Consider the following 18,584-nt stretch of genomic DNA (forward strand, 5'->3'; position numbering starts at 1 on the left):
TAATTAATTTTGGAGTGTGTGTGGGCACAGCGCATTTGCACCTCTTCATGTGGGAGAAAGACAGAGGTTTTGTGTTACTTTCTCGTGAATGACTTCACCTCCTCACCCTTACTCATTTCTTGGTCACAGAATTTCAAAAATAAATTGCAATTTCTTTGTAACTCCTCTCTCTCTCCCTTTGATAAGTGTCTGTCTGCCTGTCTATATGTGCCAGCCAAGTCTTTTGGATCCCCTAATGAGAAGTTATGGGCTAGGTGAGGCTTCAGCGACCGCCAAATGAATTGAGTCATCAAGTGGCTTTTCATGGCTGATGCCCTGCCACATAAGACGCTTTGTCAGTCAGTGATGAGAATTTTAATTGGTTAGCCTGGCTGGCTTATCATTGGGCTCTATGGCCACTTATTTTACTATTCTCCGGTATGGTACTTTGAATAGATGTTTTGGCAAAACCAACACACACACACACAGAAGACAAACGCACACACAGTCAGACTGTGACAAGCACGCGAAGACACAGACACCCTTGGTTAATCAGGGGGCTCATTTTGAACAGAGGTCTCCACAGAAACGTGTCTCTGAGCGAGAGAGGTGAAAACGTGGCTTTCATCTGCATAAAAGGAGAGGAAATGTGAAGAGCTGTTCCTCTCAATCCCTCCTCCTCTCTCCTCTCTTTCGTTTTCTCCTCCTCACAACTGTTGAGATCTTCATTGTGCAGCTAGCTGTCAAGGTGTGTGTGTGTGTGTGTGTGTGTGTGTGTGTGTGTGTGTGTGTGTGTGTGTGTGTGTGTGTGTGTGTGTGTGTGTGTGTGTGTGTGTGTGTGTGTGTGTGTGTGTGTGTGTGTGTGTGTGTGTGTGTGTGTGTGTGTGTGTGTGTGTGTGTGTCTCCGGTGGTTTGTTGATGAGCTCAACCTGTCTGTGTCACCCTCCTGCTGGTCTGTCAGACACAACAGTGACAGGCCTAACAGACAGCTGCCTCTCATCACTTAGCTCACACCCACCAAGGTCTAATACAGCACAGATGGAACACACACACACACACACACCTCCCCACTTAGCCTCCAGACCCCCCCCGTCCCCCGTCACATCGAGGTCTACTCTGAGCATTCCCGTGTGCGTTTGTGCAGAGTGTGTTCGCAATATACAGTAAGCGTATCCATCACGTTGTGGCTGTCTTTCTCCTACAATCAGCACTTTATTCTCTCAAACTTCACTCTGCACTCCCCGTGTGTGTGTGTGTGTGTGTGTGTGTGTGTGTGTGTGTGTGTGTGGTTTCCCCTGACTGTGTGCTCTGTCAGGTTGTGTTGAGCTCTCGTCATCTCCTCTGCCAAACGGTGGCGGCAGGTCTGCCTGTCCCAGTATGTGTGGATGTGAGCCCCACCACAGGCTGCCTGTCCCAGTATGTGTGGATGTGAGCCCCACCACAGGCTGCCTGTCCCAGTATGTTTGGATGTGAGCCCCACCACAGGCTGCCTGTCCCAGTATTTGTGGATGTGAGCCCCACCACAGGCTGCCTGTCCCAGTATGTGTGGATGTGAGCCCCACCACAGGCTGCCTGTCCCAGTATGTGTGGATGTGAGCCCCACCACAGGCTGCCTGGCTTACAGCAAGTGTCATAATACGGGACATAAACGAAGACGGACAAGCATACACTCATCCAGAGAGCACAGGAGTAGGATCGCCTTGCACACAGCTACATTAAGAGATTCAGTTACTGGAGGACTGAGCTGTTTGATTATTCAGGAGCTAGTCTGTCCAAATCACTTACTGGGAATCTGGTTTGAGACCGACAACATTTGAGAATGATTTTGGAAACGTGTGTTTTGGATGAATTTGGGTGGGGGGACGACTAAACTTCATGTGCCTCTCTCGTTAACTCACTTTTCTGGCACCCGTCCATCCACCCACAGGCTGACACGTTCAATCACTCTGTCACTTTCCCTATGCAAACACAGATGCATACAAGCACACACATAATGAGCCCACACAGTCTATAATCATGCACTTTAGATGGAAATGTATCTGTGGCATGTGTCTACTCTCCACTCTCTCCCACTCTCTTCACAAATAGCAGAATCCTATCTCAGGTGTGTGTTTTCTCTCCGAACACGCGTCACTCACACTCACACAGACACACACACACACACACACACACACACACACACACACACACACACATGAATGAAAATGGCCAACGATAATAGCTGCCTCTATTTGGCCGCCCGAATCCTCTGCAATATCCCCTCCTCCTTCCTCTCTCTTTCCCATCCTTCCGCTTTGTCCTCCTTCCTCCCTCTCTTTCTCCTCCTTCCTCCCTCTTTCTTCCTCTTCCTCCCGCTCTTTCTCCTCCTTCCTCCCTCTCTTTGTCCTCCTTCCTCCCTCTCTTTCTCCCCCTTCCTCCCTCTTTCTCCCCCGTCCTCCCTCTTTCTCCTCCTTCCTCCCTCTCTTTATCCTCCTTCCTCCCTCTTTCTCCTCCTTCCTCCCGCTCTTTCTCCTCCTTCCTCCCTCTTTCTCCTCCTTCCTCCCTCTCTTTGTCCTCCTTCCTCCCTCTCTTTCTCCCCCTTCCTCCCTCTTTCTCCCCCGTCCTCCCTCTTTCTCCTCCTTCCTCCCTCTCTTTCTCCTCCTTCCTCCCTCTTTCTTCCTCTTCCTCCCTCTTTCTCCCCCTTCCTCCCTCTTTCTCCTCCTTCCTCCCTCTTTATCCTCCTTCCTCCCTCTTTCTCCTCCTTCCTCCCTCTTTCTCCTCCTTCCTCCCTCTTTATCCTCCATCCTCCCTCTTTCTCCTCCTTCCTCCCTCTTTCTCCTCCTTCCTCCCTCTTTCTCCTCCTTCCTCCCTCTTTCTCCCCCCTTCCTCCCTCTTTCTCCTCCTTCCTCCCTCTTTCTCCTCCTTCCTCCCTCTTTCTTCCTCTTCCTCCCTCTTTCTCCTCCTTCCTCCCTCTTTCTCCTCCTTCCTCCCTCTTTCTCCTCCTTCCTCCCTTTTTCTCCCCCTTCCTCCCTCTTTCTCCTCCTTCCTCCCTCTTTCTCCTCCTTCCTCCCTCTTTCTCCTCCTTCCTCCCGCTTTCTCCTCCTTCCTCCCTCTTTGTCCTCCTTCCTCCCTCTCTTTCTCCTCCTTCCTCCCTCTTTCTTCCTCTTCCTCCCTCTTTATCCTCCTTCCTCCCTCTTTCTCCTCCTTCCTCCCTCTTTCTCCTCCTTCCTCCCTCTTTCTCCTCCTTCCTCCCTCTTTCTCCCCCTTCCTCCCTCTTTCTCCTCCTTCCTCCCTCTTTCTCCTCCTTCCTCCCTCTTTCTCCTCCTTCCTCCCTCTTTCTCCTCCTTCCTCCCTCTTTCTCCTCCTTCCTCCCTCTTTCTCCTCCTTCCTCCCTCTCTTTCTTCCCCTTCCTATTTTGGGTAGCCATAGTACCGGTGTAATTGTGAGGTTTTTTATCTGGGCCGGCGTGGGGCCTGCAGACAGACAGAATGCTGATAGGGCAGATTACACAGGGAGCGGGGGACATCCTGCCAGATAGCGTGCCTCCGCTGGTTTGGCTGATAGACCCAGATTAAAAATGGGGGCCACTGCCAGATAGTGAGCCTTGGGAGGGGTGATGCTGGGCCACAACACAACATCATTATCGCGGGTCTGTCTTTGTGGCTCACACAGATTCTGATTTAAGGCAAAGGGAGAGGGTTATTTTGATGGCGGGGGCTTATTCATGTGTTGAATGATTTGTGTTATTGGATTTGGTGAATGTCGTGACTGTCACAGAGAGGCATTTTAGATGTAGGGGAATTGACACACACTCTATGGGTGGGTATACACACGCGGACACACACACACACAATGTAGTGGCATTCAGATCTCAGTTTTTTTATTTTTTATTCTACCCTCACCCCAAAGATGTATTACTCTCCCCCAGTATCTTAGTGTTTATAGTGGCATTGTTCTGAGCTCATTTGCCTATGCCAAGCCTCCGGGAGGCATACACGCAAACATACATAAACACATAGGCAGTGCCGGAGATGTGTCAGGCAGGGCCGGAGATCCGTCAGGCAGTGCCGGAGATGCGTCAGGCAGGGCCGGAGATCCGTCAGGCAGGGCCGGAGATGCGTCAGGCAGGGCCGGAGATGCGTCAGGCAGGGCCGGAGATGCAGGATGCCTCTAACACTTCACTCCTTTCCTCCCCAAGTCCGTTTTAACCCAGCTTGTAGATGTTTAGAGTAATGCTGTACACTGTACTTACAGCCTGTTAACTTCCCTATCATGATTGGTTGATACCCGTTGGCTTAATCACTCAAGTCTTTTTTTGTGTGTATGTACACACACACGCGTGAGAGAGAGACTGGGAGAGAGAGACAAGTAGAACAAAGAAATCCCTGCATGGTAAGGTGGATGTATTCACTGCAGAGGCATAAACAGGGCTGTAGGGAAGAACAGTCCCTGGAGAAAGAGACAGGGAGGGAGGGAGAGAGAGAGGGAGAGATTGATTCATACACACTCTCCTTCTCTGTGGTGGTGCTGAGGGACTACAGCTCCACTGCCTGTCTTCAGTGATTGCGAGTAGCAGCGTAGTGCACCTTCACATCAAATCATCAAATCACATTTCATTTGTCACATACACACGGTTAGCAGATGTTATTGCGAGTGTAGTGAAATGCTTATGCTTCTAGATCCGACAGTGCAGCAGATTCTAACAGGTAATATCTAACAATTCCACAACAAAACCTAATACACATAATCTAGTAAAGGAATGGAATGGGAATATATAAGTATAAAATATATGGATGAGCAGTGACAGAGTGGCTAAGATGCAATAGATAGTAAAGAATAGATAGTGAAGGATACATTATACAGTACATACATATGAGATGAGTAATGCGAAATATGTAAACATTCTTAAAGTGGCATTATTAAAGTGACTTGTGTTCCATTTATTAAAGTGGCCAATGATATCAAGTCTGTAGGTAGGGAGACGCCTCTCTGTGCTTGTGGTGGCTGTTTAACAATCTGATGGCATTGAGATAGAAGCTGTTTTTCAATCTCTCGGTCCCAGCTTTGATGTACCTGTACTGACCTCGCCTTCTGGGTGGAAGCGGGTGGAAGCGGGGTGAACAGGTTGTGGCTCGGTGGTTATTGACCTTGATGATCTTTTTGGCCTTCCTGTGACATCGGGTGGTGTAGGTGTCCTGGAGGGCAGGTAGTTTGCCCCCGGTGATGCGTTGTGCAGACCTCACCACCCTCTGGAGAGCCCTGCGGTTGTGGGCTGTGCAGTTGCCGTACCAGGCAGATTGTGCACTTGTAAAAGTTAGTGAGGGTTTTCGGTGACAAGCCACATTTTCTCAGCCTCCTGAGGTTGAAGAGACGATGTTGCGCCTTCTTCACCAGACTGCCTGTGTGCATGGACCATTTCAGTTTGTCGGTGGTATGTACACCGAGGAACTTAACTTTCCACCTTCTCCACTGCTGTCCCGTCGACGTGGATAGGGGGGTGCTCCCTTTGCTGTTTCCTAAAGTTCACGATCATCTATTTTGTTTTGCTGACATTGAGTGAGAAGTTATTTTCCTGACACTACACTCCAAGGGCCCTCACCTCCTCCCTGTAGGCCGTCTCGTCGTTGTTGGTAATCCAAGCCTACCACTGTAGTGTCGTCTGCAAACTTGATGTTTGAGTTGGAGGCGTGCATGGCCATGCAGTCATGGGTGAACAGGGAGTACAGGAGGGGGCTGAGAACGCACCCTTGTGGTGCCCCAGTGTTGAGGATCAGCGAAGTGGAGATGTTGTTTCCTACCTTCACCACCTAGGGGCGGCCCATCAGGATGTCCAGGACCCAGTTGCACAGGGCAAGGGTTCAGACCCAGGGCCTCAAGCTTAATGATGAGTTTGGAGGGTACTATGGTGTTGAATGCTGAGCTGTAGTCAATGAACAGCATCCTTACATAGGTATTCCTCTTGTCCAGATGGGATAGGGAGAGATTAAATATGTCCGTAAAGACACCAGCCAGCTGGTATGCGCATGCTCTGAGGACGTGGCTAGGGATGCCGTCTGTGAGGGTTAACACGTTTAAATGTTTCACTCACATTGGCCACGGAGAAGGAGAGCCCACTGTCTTTGGTAGCGGGCCGTGTCGGTGGCACTGTATTGTCCTTAAAACACGCAAAGAAGTTGTTTAATTTGTCTGGGAGCAAGACGTCGATGTCCGTAACGGGCTGGTTTTCTTTTTGTAATCCGTGACTGTCTGTAGACCCTGCCACATACGTCTTGTGTTTGAGCCGTTGAATTGCGACTCCACTTTGTCTCTATAATGACACTTTGCTTGTTTGATTGTATTATGGAGGGAATAACTACACTGTTTGTATTCGGTCATGTTTCCAGTCGCCTTGCCATGATTAAATGCGGAGGTACGTGCTTTCAGTTTTGGAATCTGGAATCTGTTTGGTCAGACCAGCGTTGGATAGACCTAAGCACGGGCTCTTCCTGTTTAAGTTTCTGCCTATAGGAGGGGAGCAACAAGATGGAGTCATGGTCAAATTTGCCAAAAGGAGGGCGGGGGAGGGCCTTGTATGCATCGCAGAATTTAGAGTAGCAGTGGTCGAGTGTGTTATTCGCTCGTGTACTGCAATCGATATGCTGATATAATTTAGGTAGCTTTGTTCTCAGATTAGCTTTGTTGAAACCCCCAGCTACAATAAATGCAGCCTCAGGATATATGGTTTCCAGTTTGCATAAACTCCAGTGAAGTTCCTTAATGGCCGTCTTGGTATCCGCTTGCGGGGGGATATACACGGCAGGGATGATAACCGAGGAGAGTTCTCTTGGGAGATAATAAGGTCAGCATTTAATTGTGAGGAATTCTAGGTCAGGTGGACAAAAGGATTTGAGTTCTTGTATGTTGTTACAATTACACCATGAGTCGTTAATCATGAAACATACAACCCCGCCCTTCTTCTTACCAGAGAGATGTTTGTTCCTGTCGGCGCGATGCACTGAAGATCCGTTGGCTGTACGGACTCCGACAACATGTCCCCAGCTAGCCATGTCTCCGTGAAACAGAGTATGTTACAATCCCAGATATCTCTTTGGAAAGCAACTTTTTCCCTAATTTCGTCGACTTTGTTAACCAGGGACTAGACATTAGCGAGTAATACACTTGGAAGCTGTGGGTGGTGTGCGCGGATCCGAAGCCTCACTAGAAGACCACACCCTCTGCTATGACGGCGTTGTTTTGGGTCGGCCTCTGGAATCAGTTCAAATGTCCCGGGAGGTGCAGACAAAGTTGTATTCCTGGTCGTAGTGCTGGTTGTGCTGTTAAGTTGACTTCTCTCTAATATCCAATAGTTCTTCTATGTAATAACACTTAAGGTTTTCTGGGCTAACAATGTAAGAAATAATAGATTAAAAAAACGAAATACTGCACAGTTTCCTAAGGACTCCATCTTATTCATGTTTGTTTGCTGTGTCAAGATGGAAGGCACGTGCAACTGTGGAACACGGAGGCCATTTTGTGCCAAATTGTATTAATTGCCTGCAATAGAGCCGCCGCCACCACATCGTCATCTTTGTTTTCACAATGTAACATTTTTATACTGCACCTTGGTTGGCTACGTCAGTATAGAATCCATGTGCAACTGTGGAGGCGGGGGCCATTTTGTGCCGATACCTACCTGTCGCATAGCTGTCTTTTTTTTGGTCATATTTATACTGCACCTTTGTGTACACCACCTGCGTAGAAACCTGCCAGAACTGAGCCACCACACCACGTAGCTTCATTATCTTCCACACCTTGAAAAAATCTTTGTTAAAATGAAAGGGATTGGATCTGTTTGTCTGTCTTTCCCTCCATGTCATTTTGTGGATGCTATCTATGATGAGGCTCTTAAGGCTGTGGTGTTGCTCATCTGTCTGGCTAGCCATGGGGTCCGGGCCTTGATTACAGTGGAGCCCTGAAGGCCGTAACCTTAGTCTATTGCCTGTGGAAATGAGGCTTGGTCTGCCGCAGCCAATTCGGTCTCCTGTCAGCATCCATCTCCCATTCAGACACACACACACACACACAAACACACAGTCTCCTCTCAGCATCAATTTCCTTTCATTCAAACAAGGTCAACCCCATGGACACACACCAGCTGCTTTCAGACTGGACGGGAAACTAGATATTAGAGTGCGTTTGTGTTTAGGTGTGTGTGTGGGGGGTCAGTGTGTGTGTGCCGGTGCAAGATGGAATGTGCGCGTCATTTTGTGTGTTTGGTATGTGCATCACTACATTGGTCTATGTAACTAAACCCCTGTCCTTTCCAAGTGTGTGTTTTCTTCACACTCTATATTTCTGTTTTTGCAAATACACTACCAGGGTGTGTAGTGTTTTAATGTTCTCCCTTGGAGAGTGTTAGTGTTTTAATGTTCTCCTTTGGAGTGTGTTAGTGTTTTAATGTTCTCCTTTGGAGTGTGTTAGTGTTTTAATGTTCTCCCTTGGAGAGTGTTAGTGTTTTAATGTTCTCCCTTGGAGTGTGTTAGTGTTTTAATGTTCTCCCTTGGAGTGTGTTAGTGTTTTAATGTTCTCCCTTGGAGTGTGTTAGTGTTTTAATGTTCTCCCTTGGAGAGTGTTAGTGTTTTAATGTTCTCCTTTGGAGTGTGTTAGTGTTTTAATGTTCTCCTTTGGAGTGTGTTAGTGTTTTAATGTTCTCCTTTGGAGTGTGTTAGTGTTTTAATGTTCTCCTTTGGAGTGTGTTAGTGTTTTAATGTTCTCCCTTGGAGTGTGTTAGTGTTTTAATGTTCTCCCTTGGAGTGTGTTAGTGTTTTAATGTTCTCCCTTGGAGTGTGTTAGTGTTTTAATGTTCTCCCTTGGAGAGTGTTAGTGTTTTAATGTTCTCCTTTGGAGTGTGTTAGTGTTTTAATGTTCTCCTTTGGAGTGTGTTAGTGTTTTAATGTTCTCCTTTGGAGTGTGTTAGTGTTTTAATGTTCTCCTTTGGAGTGTGTTAGTGTTTTAATGTTCTCCCTTGGAGTGTGTTAGTGTTTTTGAGACTCAAGACCAAGCGGTACTACGGCCGCGTCTGGGTATGTGTCCGCAGCTAGGATTCAGTCAGACGGAGCTACGCTGTGAGCCAGAGATTTTAAGCAGTCAGTCTCCATGCATAATTCATCACAAAAGAACAGCAAACAATAGCCGAGCGTTTTAGAAGGCAGAGCAAGTTGACAGTGTGTTCTTGGTGTATCTAATACAGCACTTACTGCTTAAAGTAGTGCCTCTCCCTCTCTCTCTCTCTTCCCTGGTGCTATTGGTCTGTTTGTCCATTTGTCTGTTTGTGCCCGTCTCTGTCTGTGTGCCTGCCTATGCTTATCTGTGTGTGTGTCTCACCATATCATGTATGCCGGTGTGTGTATGTTTGTTTGCAATACAGTATACACTGAGTGTACAAAACATTAGGAACACCTGCTCTTGCCATGACAGACCGACCAGGTGAATCCAGGTAAAAGCTATGATCCTGTATTGGTGTCACTTGTTAAAGCCACTTCAATCGGTGTGGATGAAGAGGAGGAGACGTGTTGAAAATGATTTTGAAGCCTTGAGACGATTGAGACATGGATTGTGTATGTGTGCCGTTCAGAGGGTGAATGGGCAAGACAAAATGCTTAAGTGCCTTTGAACGGGGTATGGTAGTATGTGCCAGGCGCACCGGTTTGTCAAGAACTGCAACGCTGCTGGGTTTTTCACCTCAACAGTTTCCCGCGTGTATCAAGAATAGTCCACCACCCAAAGGTCATCCAGCCAACTTGACACAACTGTGGGAAGCATTGGAGTCAACATGGGCCAGCATCCCTGTGGAACGCTTTCAACACCTTGTAGAGTCCATGCCCTGATGAATTGAGGCTGTTCTGAAGGCTAAACGGGATACAACTCAATATTAGGAATGTTTTGTACACTCAGTGTATATGTTCCTCTATCTAAAGTTCTTTACATTAAGGTAATCTGTTAAATGATTGTACTGTAATCTGTTGAGACACTTCTGGGTATAGACGGTTGCCTTTTACTGAGATGAAAGTAGGTGGAAATTGGATACACACACACACACACACGACAATGTATGCTTGCACACACTGTACAAATACACAAACACATGGCAATGCACTTGTGAATGCACATACATTACAAATACACACACACACACACACACACACTCTATCCGATGGCTTTCTGTCTTTTACCAGTCCATTTCACTCTATTGTCTCATGATTGAGTTGCAGCTTGTAGTTGTAATTGAACAGGCTGTGTGCAGCCCTCATTAGCTGCCAGTAAGACCCAGACCAATATCAATAATGTATTCTTCTTTTGTTTCGAAAGAGGAGAGATCAACTTAAAGAAGGGAGGGATACTCAGAACGACTAGGTCGGCCCTGGCTGTGATCCGAACGACATCAATACTGGTCCTACTGAAAAGGGAGACTAAGGGGCTGTGGTCACGTGATTTTGGAACGAGATGTGCGACGAACAGGTGTCCACATACTTTTGGTCATGAAGTGTATTTGTTTGATAGAAAGGAATTGTGTTTGTGAGGGGGAAAGGTGACGAGATCACGGGAAGATAATGGAAGTGTAATAATAAGGAATGAGGACAGAAGTTCAGACTTGTCAGAATTGACATGGATCTACATGGGAGAGAGTGGAAGAGAGGTGTAGAAAGAAAGAGAATTGCACATCTTGAAACATGGATCAACTGATGGACTGAAAATACATGGCAATGGAAAGAGAAGGAATGTCTACTGACTATTCGCTGCTCATTAGCAAAATATTGATTGTGGTAATGAAATAAGGCTTCAACCATAATGGTCTTTGACTGACAGTGAGCTGCACGTTTTAATTTTACCTTTATCTAACTAGGCAAGTCAGTTAAGAACAAATTCTTATTTACAATGACGGCCTACCCCGGCCAAACCCAGACGACGCTAGGCCAATTGTGCGCCGCCCTATGGGACTCCCAATCACGGCCGGATGTGATACAGCCTGGATTCGAACCAGGGACTGTAGTGACGCCTCTTGCACTGAGATGCAGTGCCTCAGACCGCTGCGCCGCTCAGGAGCCCTAAGTGTTCCTGTAGAGGCTTGAGTGGCAACTCATTTTGCCTTACCTCGTTAATGACTCCTTAATTATAGCTTGCCGAGTGGGCGGAGCTTTCAGAGCATCAGTGGTAACAAGGGACGTTTTCCTGGTCACTTCAGGTCATGTGGTAAAGTATTTCTCCTAGAATGTCTCATAGAATGTGGGAAATATACTTTTGCAGTCTTCATGTTCAGTGTTCCAACAGTACATGTACTGGATATTATTGAGTCAGAAGCAAAGGTTCTGAGGAGGGCAGAGTCTCAGAGGGAGAGAACATCTCCACCCACCCTCCAGCCATCAATAAATACAAAGATGTATCTTCACCCAGATCTGTACGGAGACCCACTCCACTCACTGCTAACATCATAACACTTTTATGACTTCAATGAAGTCGTCCAAGACAGAACTTTGACAAATGCATTTCATTATTTATTTTCTTCTCTCCCTTTCCCCTTCTCTCTTTTTCTCACTAGCGCCCTCGCTGGTGAGTGAGTTTCGTGCGGAGAAGATTGAGCAGCGCAGCCTCACCCTGGTGTGGAGGGAACCTAGCTACCCCAACAGCAGCCGCACCGAGTACGAGATCAAGTACTACGAAAAGGTAACGCCGTCATATTTGGTCAACTCCGTCACAAACGACACTTGGAAAAACTCCATCGCGTTACGTTTAATCTCAAGTCTGCTCTTTCGTGCAACGACTCTTTCGCGCATTCACCGACTCTACTCCGTCGCTCTCCCTCTCAACTAAACTCGGTCACACTCTCAACTCATCTCTTGACCCACTCCTTCTTTTAAGTCATCTCTCTTTCTGTTACATTATTTTGCCACCTCATTATCTCCCTCCGTCACATCCCACTCTTGGGAGCGCCATCCATCTCTCAATTCCACCATGTCCACTATTAATGGTCTCTCCACAGGGACTCTCATTGCGCCTGTCAATCTATCTGTGTGTGCACTTTTCACTCTCCTCTCCACAGGTACGACGGTGTTAAAGAGCACGCACCTCCAAATCCTCATTACCACACGATGACAAGCAAACAGGGGCGCACACTTGCACGCACACACTCGCACGCGTTCAAAGACATGCATGCAAATCATAGGGCTTTGGCTACCTTAAAGCTTCATGAGGGTGAGTTCTCTCCATACACTATGTTGCTTTGACGCTGACGGTTTATGCGCGTCATTTCACTGCCACGCGTTAACCTTTAGAATCAAAGCCATTTTAAATCACACAAGTCTGCTTTAAAGTAGAGCCTATGTAAAACAAATAATAATAATAAAAAATATAAATGTAAAAAATATATATATACACACACACACACACACACACCACACACACACACACACACACACACACACACACACACATACACACACACACACACACACACACAGTACCAGTCAAAGGTTTGGACACCTACTCATTCAAGGGTTTTTCTTTATTTTACTATTTTCTATATTGAAGAATAATAATGAAGACATCAAAACACATATGAACCATGTAGTAACCAAAAAAGTTTAAAAAAATGTAAATATATTTTAGATTCTTCAAATAGCCACCCTTTACCTTGATGACAGCTTTGTACTCTCCTGACATTCTCTCAGCAAACTTCACCTGGAATGCTTTTCCAACAGTCTTGAAGGAGTTCCCACATATGCTGAGCACTTGTTGGCTGCTTTTCCTTCACTCTGCGGTCCAACTCATCCCAAACCCTCTCAATTGGGTTGAGGTCGGGTGATTGTGGAGGCCAGGTCATCTGATGCAACATTCCATCACTTTCCTTTTTGGTCAAATAGCCCTTACACAGCCTGGAGGTGTGTTGGGTCACTGTCCTGTTGAAAAACATGATAGTCCCACTAAGCGCAAACCATATGGGATGGCGTATCGCTGCAGAATGCTGTGGTAGCCATGCTGGTTAAGTATGCCTTGAATTCCAAATAAATCACTGACAGTGTCACCAGCAAAGCACCATCACACCTCCTCCTCCATGCTTCATGGTGGGAACCACACATGCAGAGATCATCCGTTCACCTACTCTGAGTCCAGTCCACAAAGACACGGTTGTTGGAACCAAAAATCTCAAATTTGGACTCATCAGACCAAAGGACAGATTTCCACCGGTCTAATGCCCATTGCTCGTGTTTCTTGGCCCAAGCAAGTCTCTTATTATTATTATTATTATTGGTGTCCTTTAGTAGTGGTTTCTTTGCAGCAGTTGGACCATGAAGGCCTGATTCACACAGTCTCCTCTGAACAGTTGTTGAGATGTGTCTGTTACTTGAACACTGTGAAGCATTTATTTGGACTGCAATCTGAGGTGCAGTCAACTTTAATGCAGAGGAAACTCTGGGTCTTCCTTTCCTGTGGTGGTCCTCATGAGAGCCAGTTTCATCATAGCGCTTGATGGTTTTTGCGACTGCACTTGAAGAAATGTTTAAAGGTCTTGAGTGACTGAGCATCACGTCTTAAAGCAATGATGGACTGTCATTTCTCTTTGCTTATTTGAGCTGTTCTTGCCATAATATGGACTTGGTCTTTCACCAAATAGGGCTATCTTCTGTATACCACCCCTACCTTGTCACAACACAACTGATTGGCTCAAATGCATTAAGAAGGAAAGAAATTCTACAAATTAACCTTTAACAAGGCACACCTGTTAATTGAAATGCATTCCAGGTGACTACCTCATGAAGCTGGTTGAGAGAATGCCAAGAGTTTGCAAAGCTGTCATCAAAGCAAAGGGTGGCTACTTTGAAGAATCTCAAATATAAAATATATTTTGATTACTACGCTTTTCTGGTTACTACATGGTTCCATATGTTTATTTCATAGTTTTGATGTCTTCATTATTATTCTACATTGTAGAAAATAGTAAAAATAAAGAAAACTCTGGAATGAGTAGGCGTGTCCAAACTTTTGACTGGTACAGTGGATGTTTTATTGTCCCATACACCGGCTAGGTGCAGTGAAATGTTGTTTTACAGGGTCAGCCATAGTAGTACGTGTGCCGAATACAACAGGTGTAGAACTTACAGTGAAATGCTTACTTAAAGACCTTAACCAACAGTGCAGATGGTTAAGGACACTGGCCCATCGCTCTCTGAGTGATCTTATGACATGTATAGACCCCACTCGGAATCAACAAAGGGAGGAAAAGTGAATTATTAAAATATAATTGTGTATGCCATTTTATCCAAAGCGACTGAGTCATGCGTGCGTGCGTACATTTTACGGACATGTGGTCCTGGAAATCTAACCCACTGCCCTGGCTTTGCAAGCGCCTTGCTCTACCCACTGAGCTCCGAAGGACAATGTTAAAATGTATTTTTTTTTGTGTCTTGCTTGGTGCTCTCGTAGTTCCAACTTTCTTTCCTGACACTCTCTCTCCTTCCTCATTCAGGAACAGAAGGACAAGAGCTACTCAACGGTCAAGACGGCAGTCACCCGCATCAGTGTCAACAACCTCAAGCCCGGCACCACCTACGTCTTCCTCATCCGCCCCTTCTCCACCCCGGCCCCCTCCTCCTCCCTCCTCTCCGCCTCTTCCTCCTCCTCTTCCTCCTCCCCCTCTCCCATCGACTACGGAGGCTACAGCGCTCCCCTGGAGCTGCAGACGCTTGGTGAATGTGAGTATGGCCATTCCTCCCTCCTTTTCCTCCACTATCTCCTTCCAACGCCGCGAGGCAGCTTAGGATATGGTTGTGGCGGCGTCCGGCCAGCCCACACAATGACCGCCTTGTGTTTGCTAAAGACTGAGGTGTGTGTGTGTGTGTGGAGGGGGGGTACGTGCAAGGCTCTTATTTTTGTTCTGTGGTAGGGTGTCCCTTTTATTGTCGTGTGTGTGTGTGTGTGTGTGTGTGTGTTTGTGTGTGTGTGTGTGTGTGTGTGTTCTCCCATGTGCCTGCTCTTAAACAATATATCCATTCCAATCCACAGTGGCGCTGGCGTCCAGTGAGCAGAACCCAGTAATCATCATCGTGGTGGTGTCTGTGGCCGCCCTCATCATGCTGCTCTCTATGGGAGTGGGCCTGCTCCTCTGGAGAAGGTACGCACTCACACACACACACACACACACACACACACACACACACACATGCAGGCACACACACACGCATGCAGGCACACTCATACAGATATACACAACATGCACGTGCACACACACAAACAATCTGAAGAAAGTACACGCACACACACAACACACACAGTACAAACACACTCATACTGGTATACACAACATGCACGCGCACACACACACACAAAGAATTACATCTGAAGAAGGTACACACACACACATAATATGCACACACACACATACTTCTAAACACACACACACACTCTGTCACTGATCATGCCACTCCATCATAATCCTGATTACAATAATCCAATGACTAGAAGCACTCTGCCTCAAAGCATGTAATCACATTGAGAAGAGCTTTAATGCATGTTCAATCAGCTGTGCTCAGAGCCACTGTAATATAGAGCCTTAACAAGCAACATTAGACGGCCTATTGTCAATGCTGGCTGGGGTAGCCATGCTAAACAGTTGCATCGTTTAACTAGGGACAGTTTCATGATTTCAATTTGACCTATCCTCTTCGGGTAACGTACAGTATACAGCTAAGTCATTTCAATAGAATTTGGCTTGCCCTCTTACTTGGCAATTCATCGTTTTCTGTACAATTATTTACAGTTGTCATGCACAATTGAGGACTTTGGTTACCAATGTAGTAACTACATGACATAAGGGCAACTCCATAAGGGCATTGTGTCTAAAGCATGTGTGTTTTATTCAGGTCGGTGGAGACATGGAAAGTGCTTTTCCTGCTTGGCATTTCATCTCTGTACACTTTCACATCTGTCCAGGTTTATTGAGGAACAAAAATAAAACCTCACACGCCCACACACTCCCCCCCGCATCCTCACACACGTGCCCCAGCGTGTTGGCATGCAGAACCACACTCCCACGCAGTCGAACACAATTACACACGGCCGCAATCAGATTTGACCCATTTGGTTGACTCTCTTATACAGAGCCACTCACAGTCGGTGTGTTTAACATGTCGCCTGAACCTTCACAAAATGTTAGACTTCTCAGTAAGATAGGAACATGTAATGTACACACACACACACACACACACACACACACACACACACACACACACACACACACACACACACACACACACACACACACACACACACACACACACACACACACACACACACACACACACACATTTACTGCACTCGCTCTCCCTCACACACACACACACCCACGCTGCACGCTCTCCCTCACACACACACACACACCCACGCTGCACGCTCTCCCTCACACACACACACACACCCACGCTGCACGCTCTCCCTCACACACACACACACCCACGCTGCACGCTCTCCCTCACACACACACACACACACACACACACACACAGCAGATCTATCACCCTGATCTGATAGCATTGCTCCTTTCAGACAGTGTATTTGTGTAGAGGAATCTCTGATTATAGCAACCATCTATTTCCTTCTATTTTTCTCCTGCTCCACATTGATCTGGTAGATGGAAATGGATTAGATGGAGGGAGGGTGAAATGTCTCCCGTTCCTTCACTCACATCAACGTGATACGTCGAGGAGGAACTGTCAATCGCACGCCCCTCACGCGCGCCCACACAGGGATAGGTTGCACCTCGCGGCCGCAGTTCCACCCTCACACCGACATGCTTTATGAATCCCATACGCTCTCACCTAGATACATACTGTACTTTATGGACACATGCCTATAGACACGTTCAAGGACACAGTCCTGTGGACACGACGCCCTGTCCCGAATCCCTACCAGCGTGAACCAATTGCGCTTCACTGAGAATGGATCTATTCCAAAGTGTTCATCCAGAACGCTTGCATCATTCATCAGTCTATGAGAATACGGTTATTAGCTGTCTCTTTATGTCTCGACCACAGGCAAAGACAAATGGGTTGATACCTCAATTACCATGCTTCCTCGTTTGCAAATATGGCTGACCCCCGATATCCCCGCGGGGCTTCAGTTACAGATGATCTGCTCACTGAGACGGGCACACATACACCCGTGCGCGTGCCCACACACACACACACACACACACACACACACACACACACACACACACACACACACACACACACACACACGTATGCCAACACATACACACACTCTGTCTGTCCACATAGATTATGTCCACTTGAATGAAATGGCCCTGTCAAATCAAGCGGTTTTAAATTGTTTGGAGTCGGCTAGATGTTTTGCCTAGGGGTCATATGGTGTATACATGAATATCCTCCATCCCTTCCTCCAGACACTCCCTCCTCCCCCTTCCTCTTAGAGACGAGTTATGGATACATTACTGGAACACACACACACACACACACACACATACATATATAATGGAGATTTTGTCATAATCATGCACACACCGACACCGACACGCGTAGTTATTGCCATACTGCATATAAAAACAAATAGTTTCCTACTTTAATTTAGATAAGCATGAACACACCGATGCATCACACACACAGAGTTCGTTCTTGCTTGACAGAGTTTGATAGTGCCAAGGTTTCAGGGCAGCAGCAGCAGCCCCTAGTCTCTCCAGGAAGCTCAGGCTTGGCTGGTCAGAGCACTGATTGTTTCCCCTCTGCTGCCTCCGGACAGACACCGTTGGTCACACAGTCAGTTGAGAGGGGGATCGAGGGAGAAAAATAAAAAGTAGTATGAAGAAAAGAAAGATAGATCATCGTAATAGAAAGCCTGTGACACAATCATAGGAGGGGTGTATGAGACGGAAGGAAAGAATCCCTTGTCTCGCTTGCTGCACGCCTGGTACATACCAGTGCTGTCCACTCCGTGTTCTCCTCCAATGGACAGCAATCTCCTCCATTTTGGATCTGCCCCCTGTGCTCCACTACTTTTCTATTTCCTCTTTTTGTTCTGCTCACTTCCTCCTTGCACACCTGACCAATAGTGCTCTATGTCCCTCACTCCCTCAGCCTATCTCCCCCCTTTCCTTATTATATCAGTACATGTGAGGCTCTCTATGCTCTTCACAAGGTCAATCCCAGTACTCTAAAATGGCCTTTTTTACGGAGTTCGGCAGAATTTCCCATATGTTGGCAGACTACATAGCAGTCTAATGTGCTACTCACTGGAAGAGATAAGGTATTTTTGCCAATTAAATCTCAAGCCTAGTTTGCCAAACTCTTCGGTGTATCTAGGCTCTGGGTGAAAGCACCATGCATACCTTCTGGTTAACATCCAGCCTGTCCTATTACATCATTTACACCTGTCCTGTAGCCAATGAGGAGAGAGGATGTGACTTAGCCCTGCCCCCTCCCCTTCTTCTCTTCTACCCAGCAGTCTCTCGTCCAGCTCCTCCAACATAGCTCCAACTAGCGTGGTGCTGCTCTCCACCTCCTTCTCCACTCTTCCTCCTCCTCCTCTTCCTCCTCTTTCTCCCTACTGTCAGCTGTCAACCCCCAGGTACAGGCATGTCT

The 18,584-nt window shown here is 46.9% G+C and overlaps 1 protein-coding gene across 1 annotated transcript in view; it reads left to right on the forward strand.

The window, feature by feature from the left end:
* The window catches only part of LOC106570040 (ephrin type-A receptor 7), a 199,560-nt gene that overhangs the window by 159,376 nt on the left and 21,600 nt on the right, over positions 1–18,584 (forward strand). Inside the window, exons 6-8 of the mRNA XM_082961406.1 lie at positions 11,534–11,658; positions 14,459–14,684; positions 14,995–15,103. Of these exons, the coding sequence (XP_082817532.1) occupies positions 11,534–11,658; positions 14,459–14,684; positions 14,995–15,103 (460 nt within the window). The remainder of the gene's footprint in view (positions 1–11,533; positions 11,659–14,458; positions 14,685–14,994; positions 15,104–18,584) is intronic.

The sequence above is a fragment of the Salmo salar genome, chromosome 14 (genome assembly GCF_965601325.2).
Source record: "Salmo salar chromosome 14, fSalSal1, whole genome shotgun sequence".
NCBI classification, from domain to species: domain Eukaryota; kingdom Metazoa; phylum Chordata; class Actinopteri; order Salmoniformes; family Salmonidae; genus Salmo; species Salmo salar.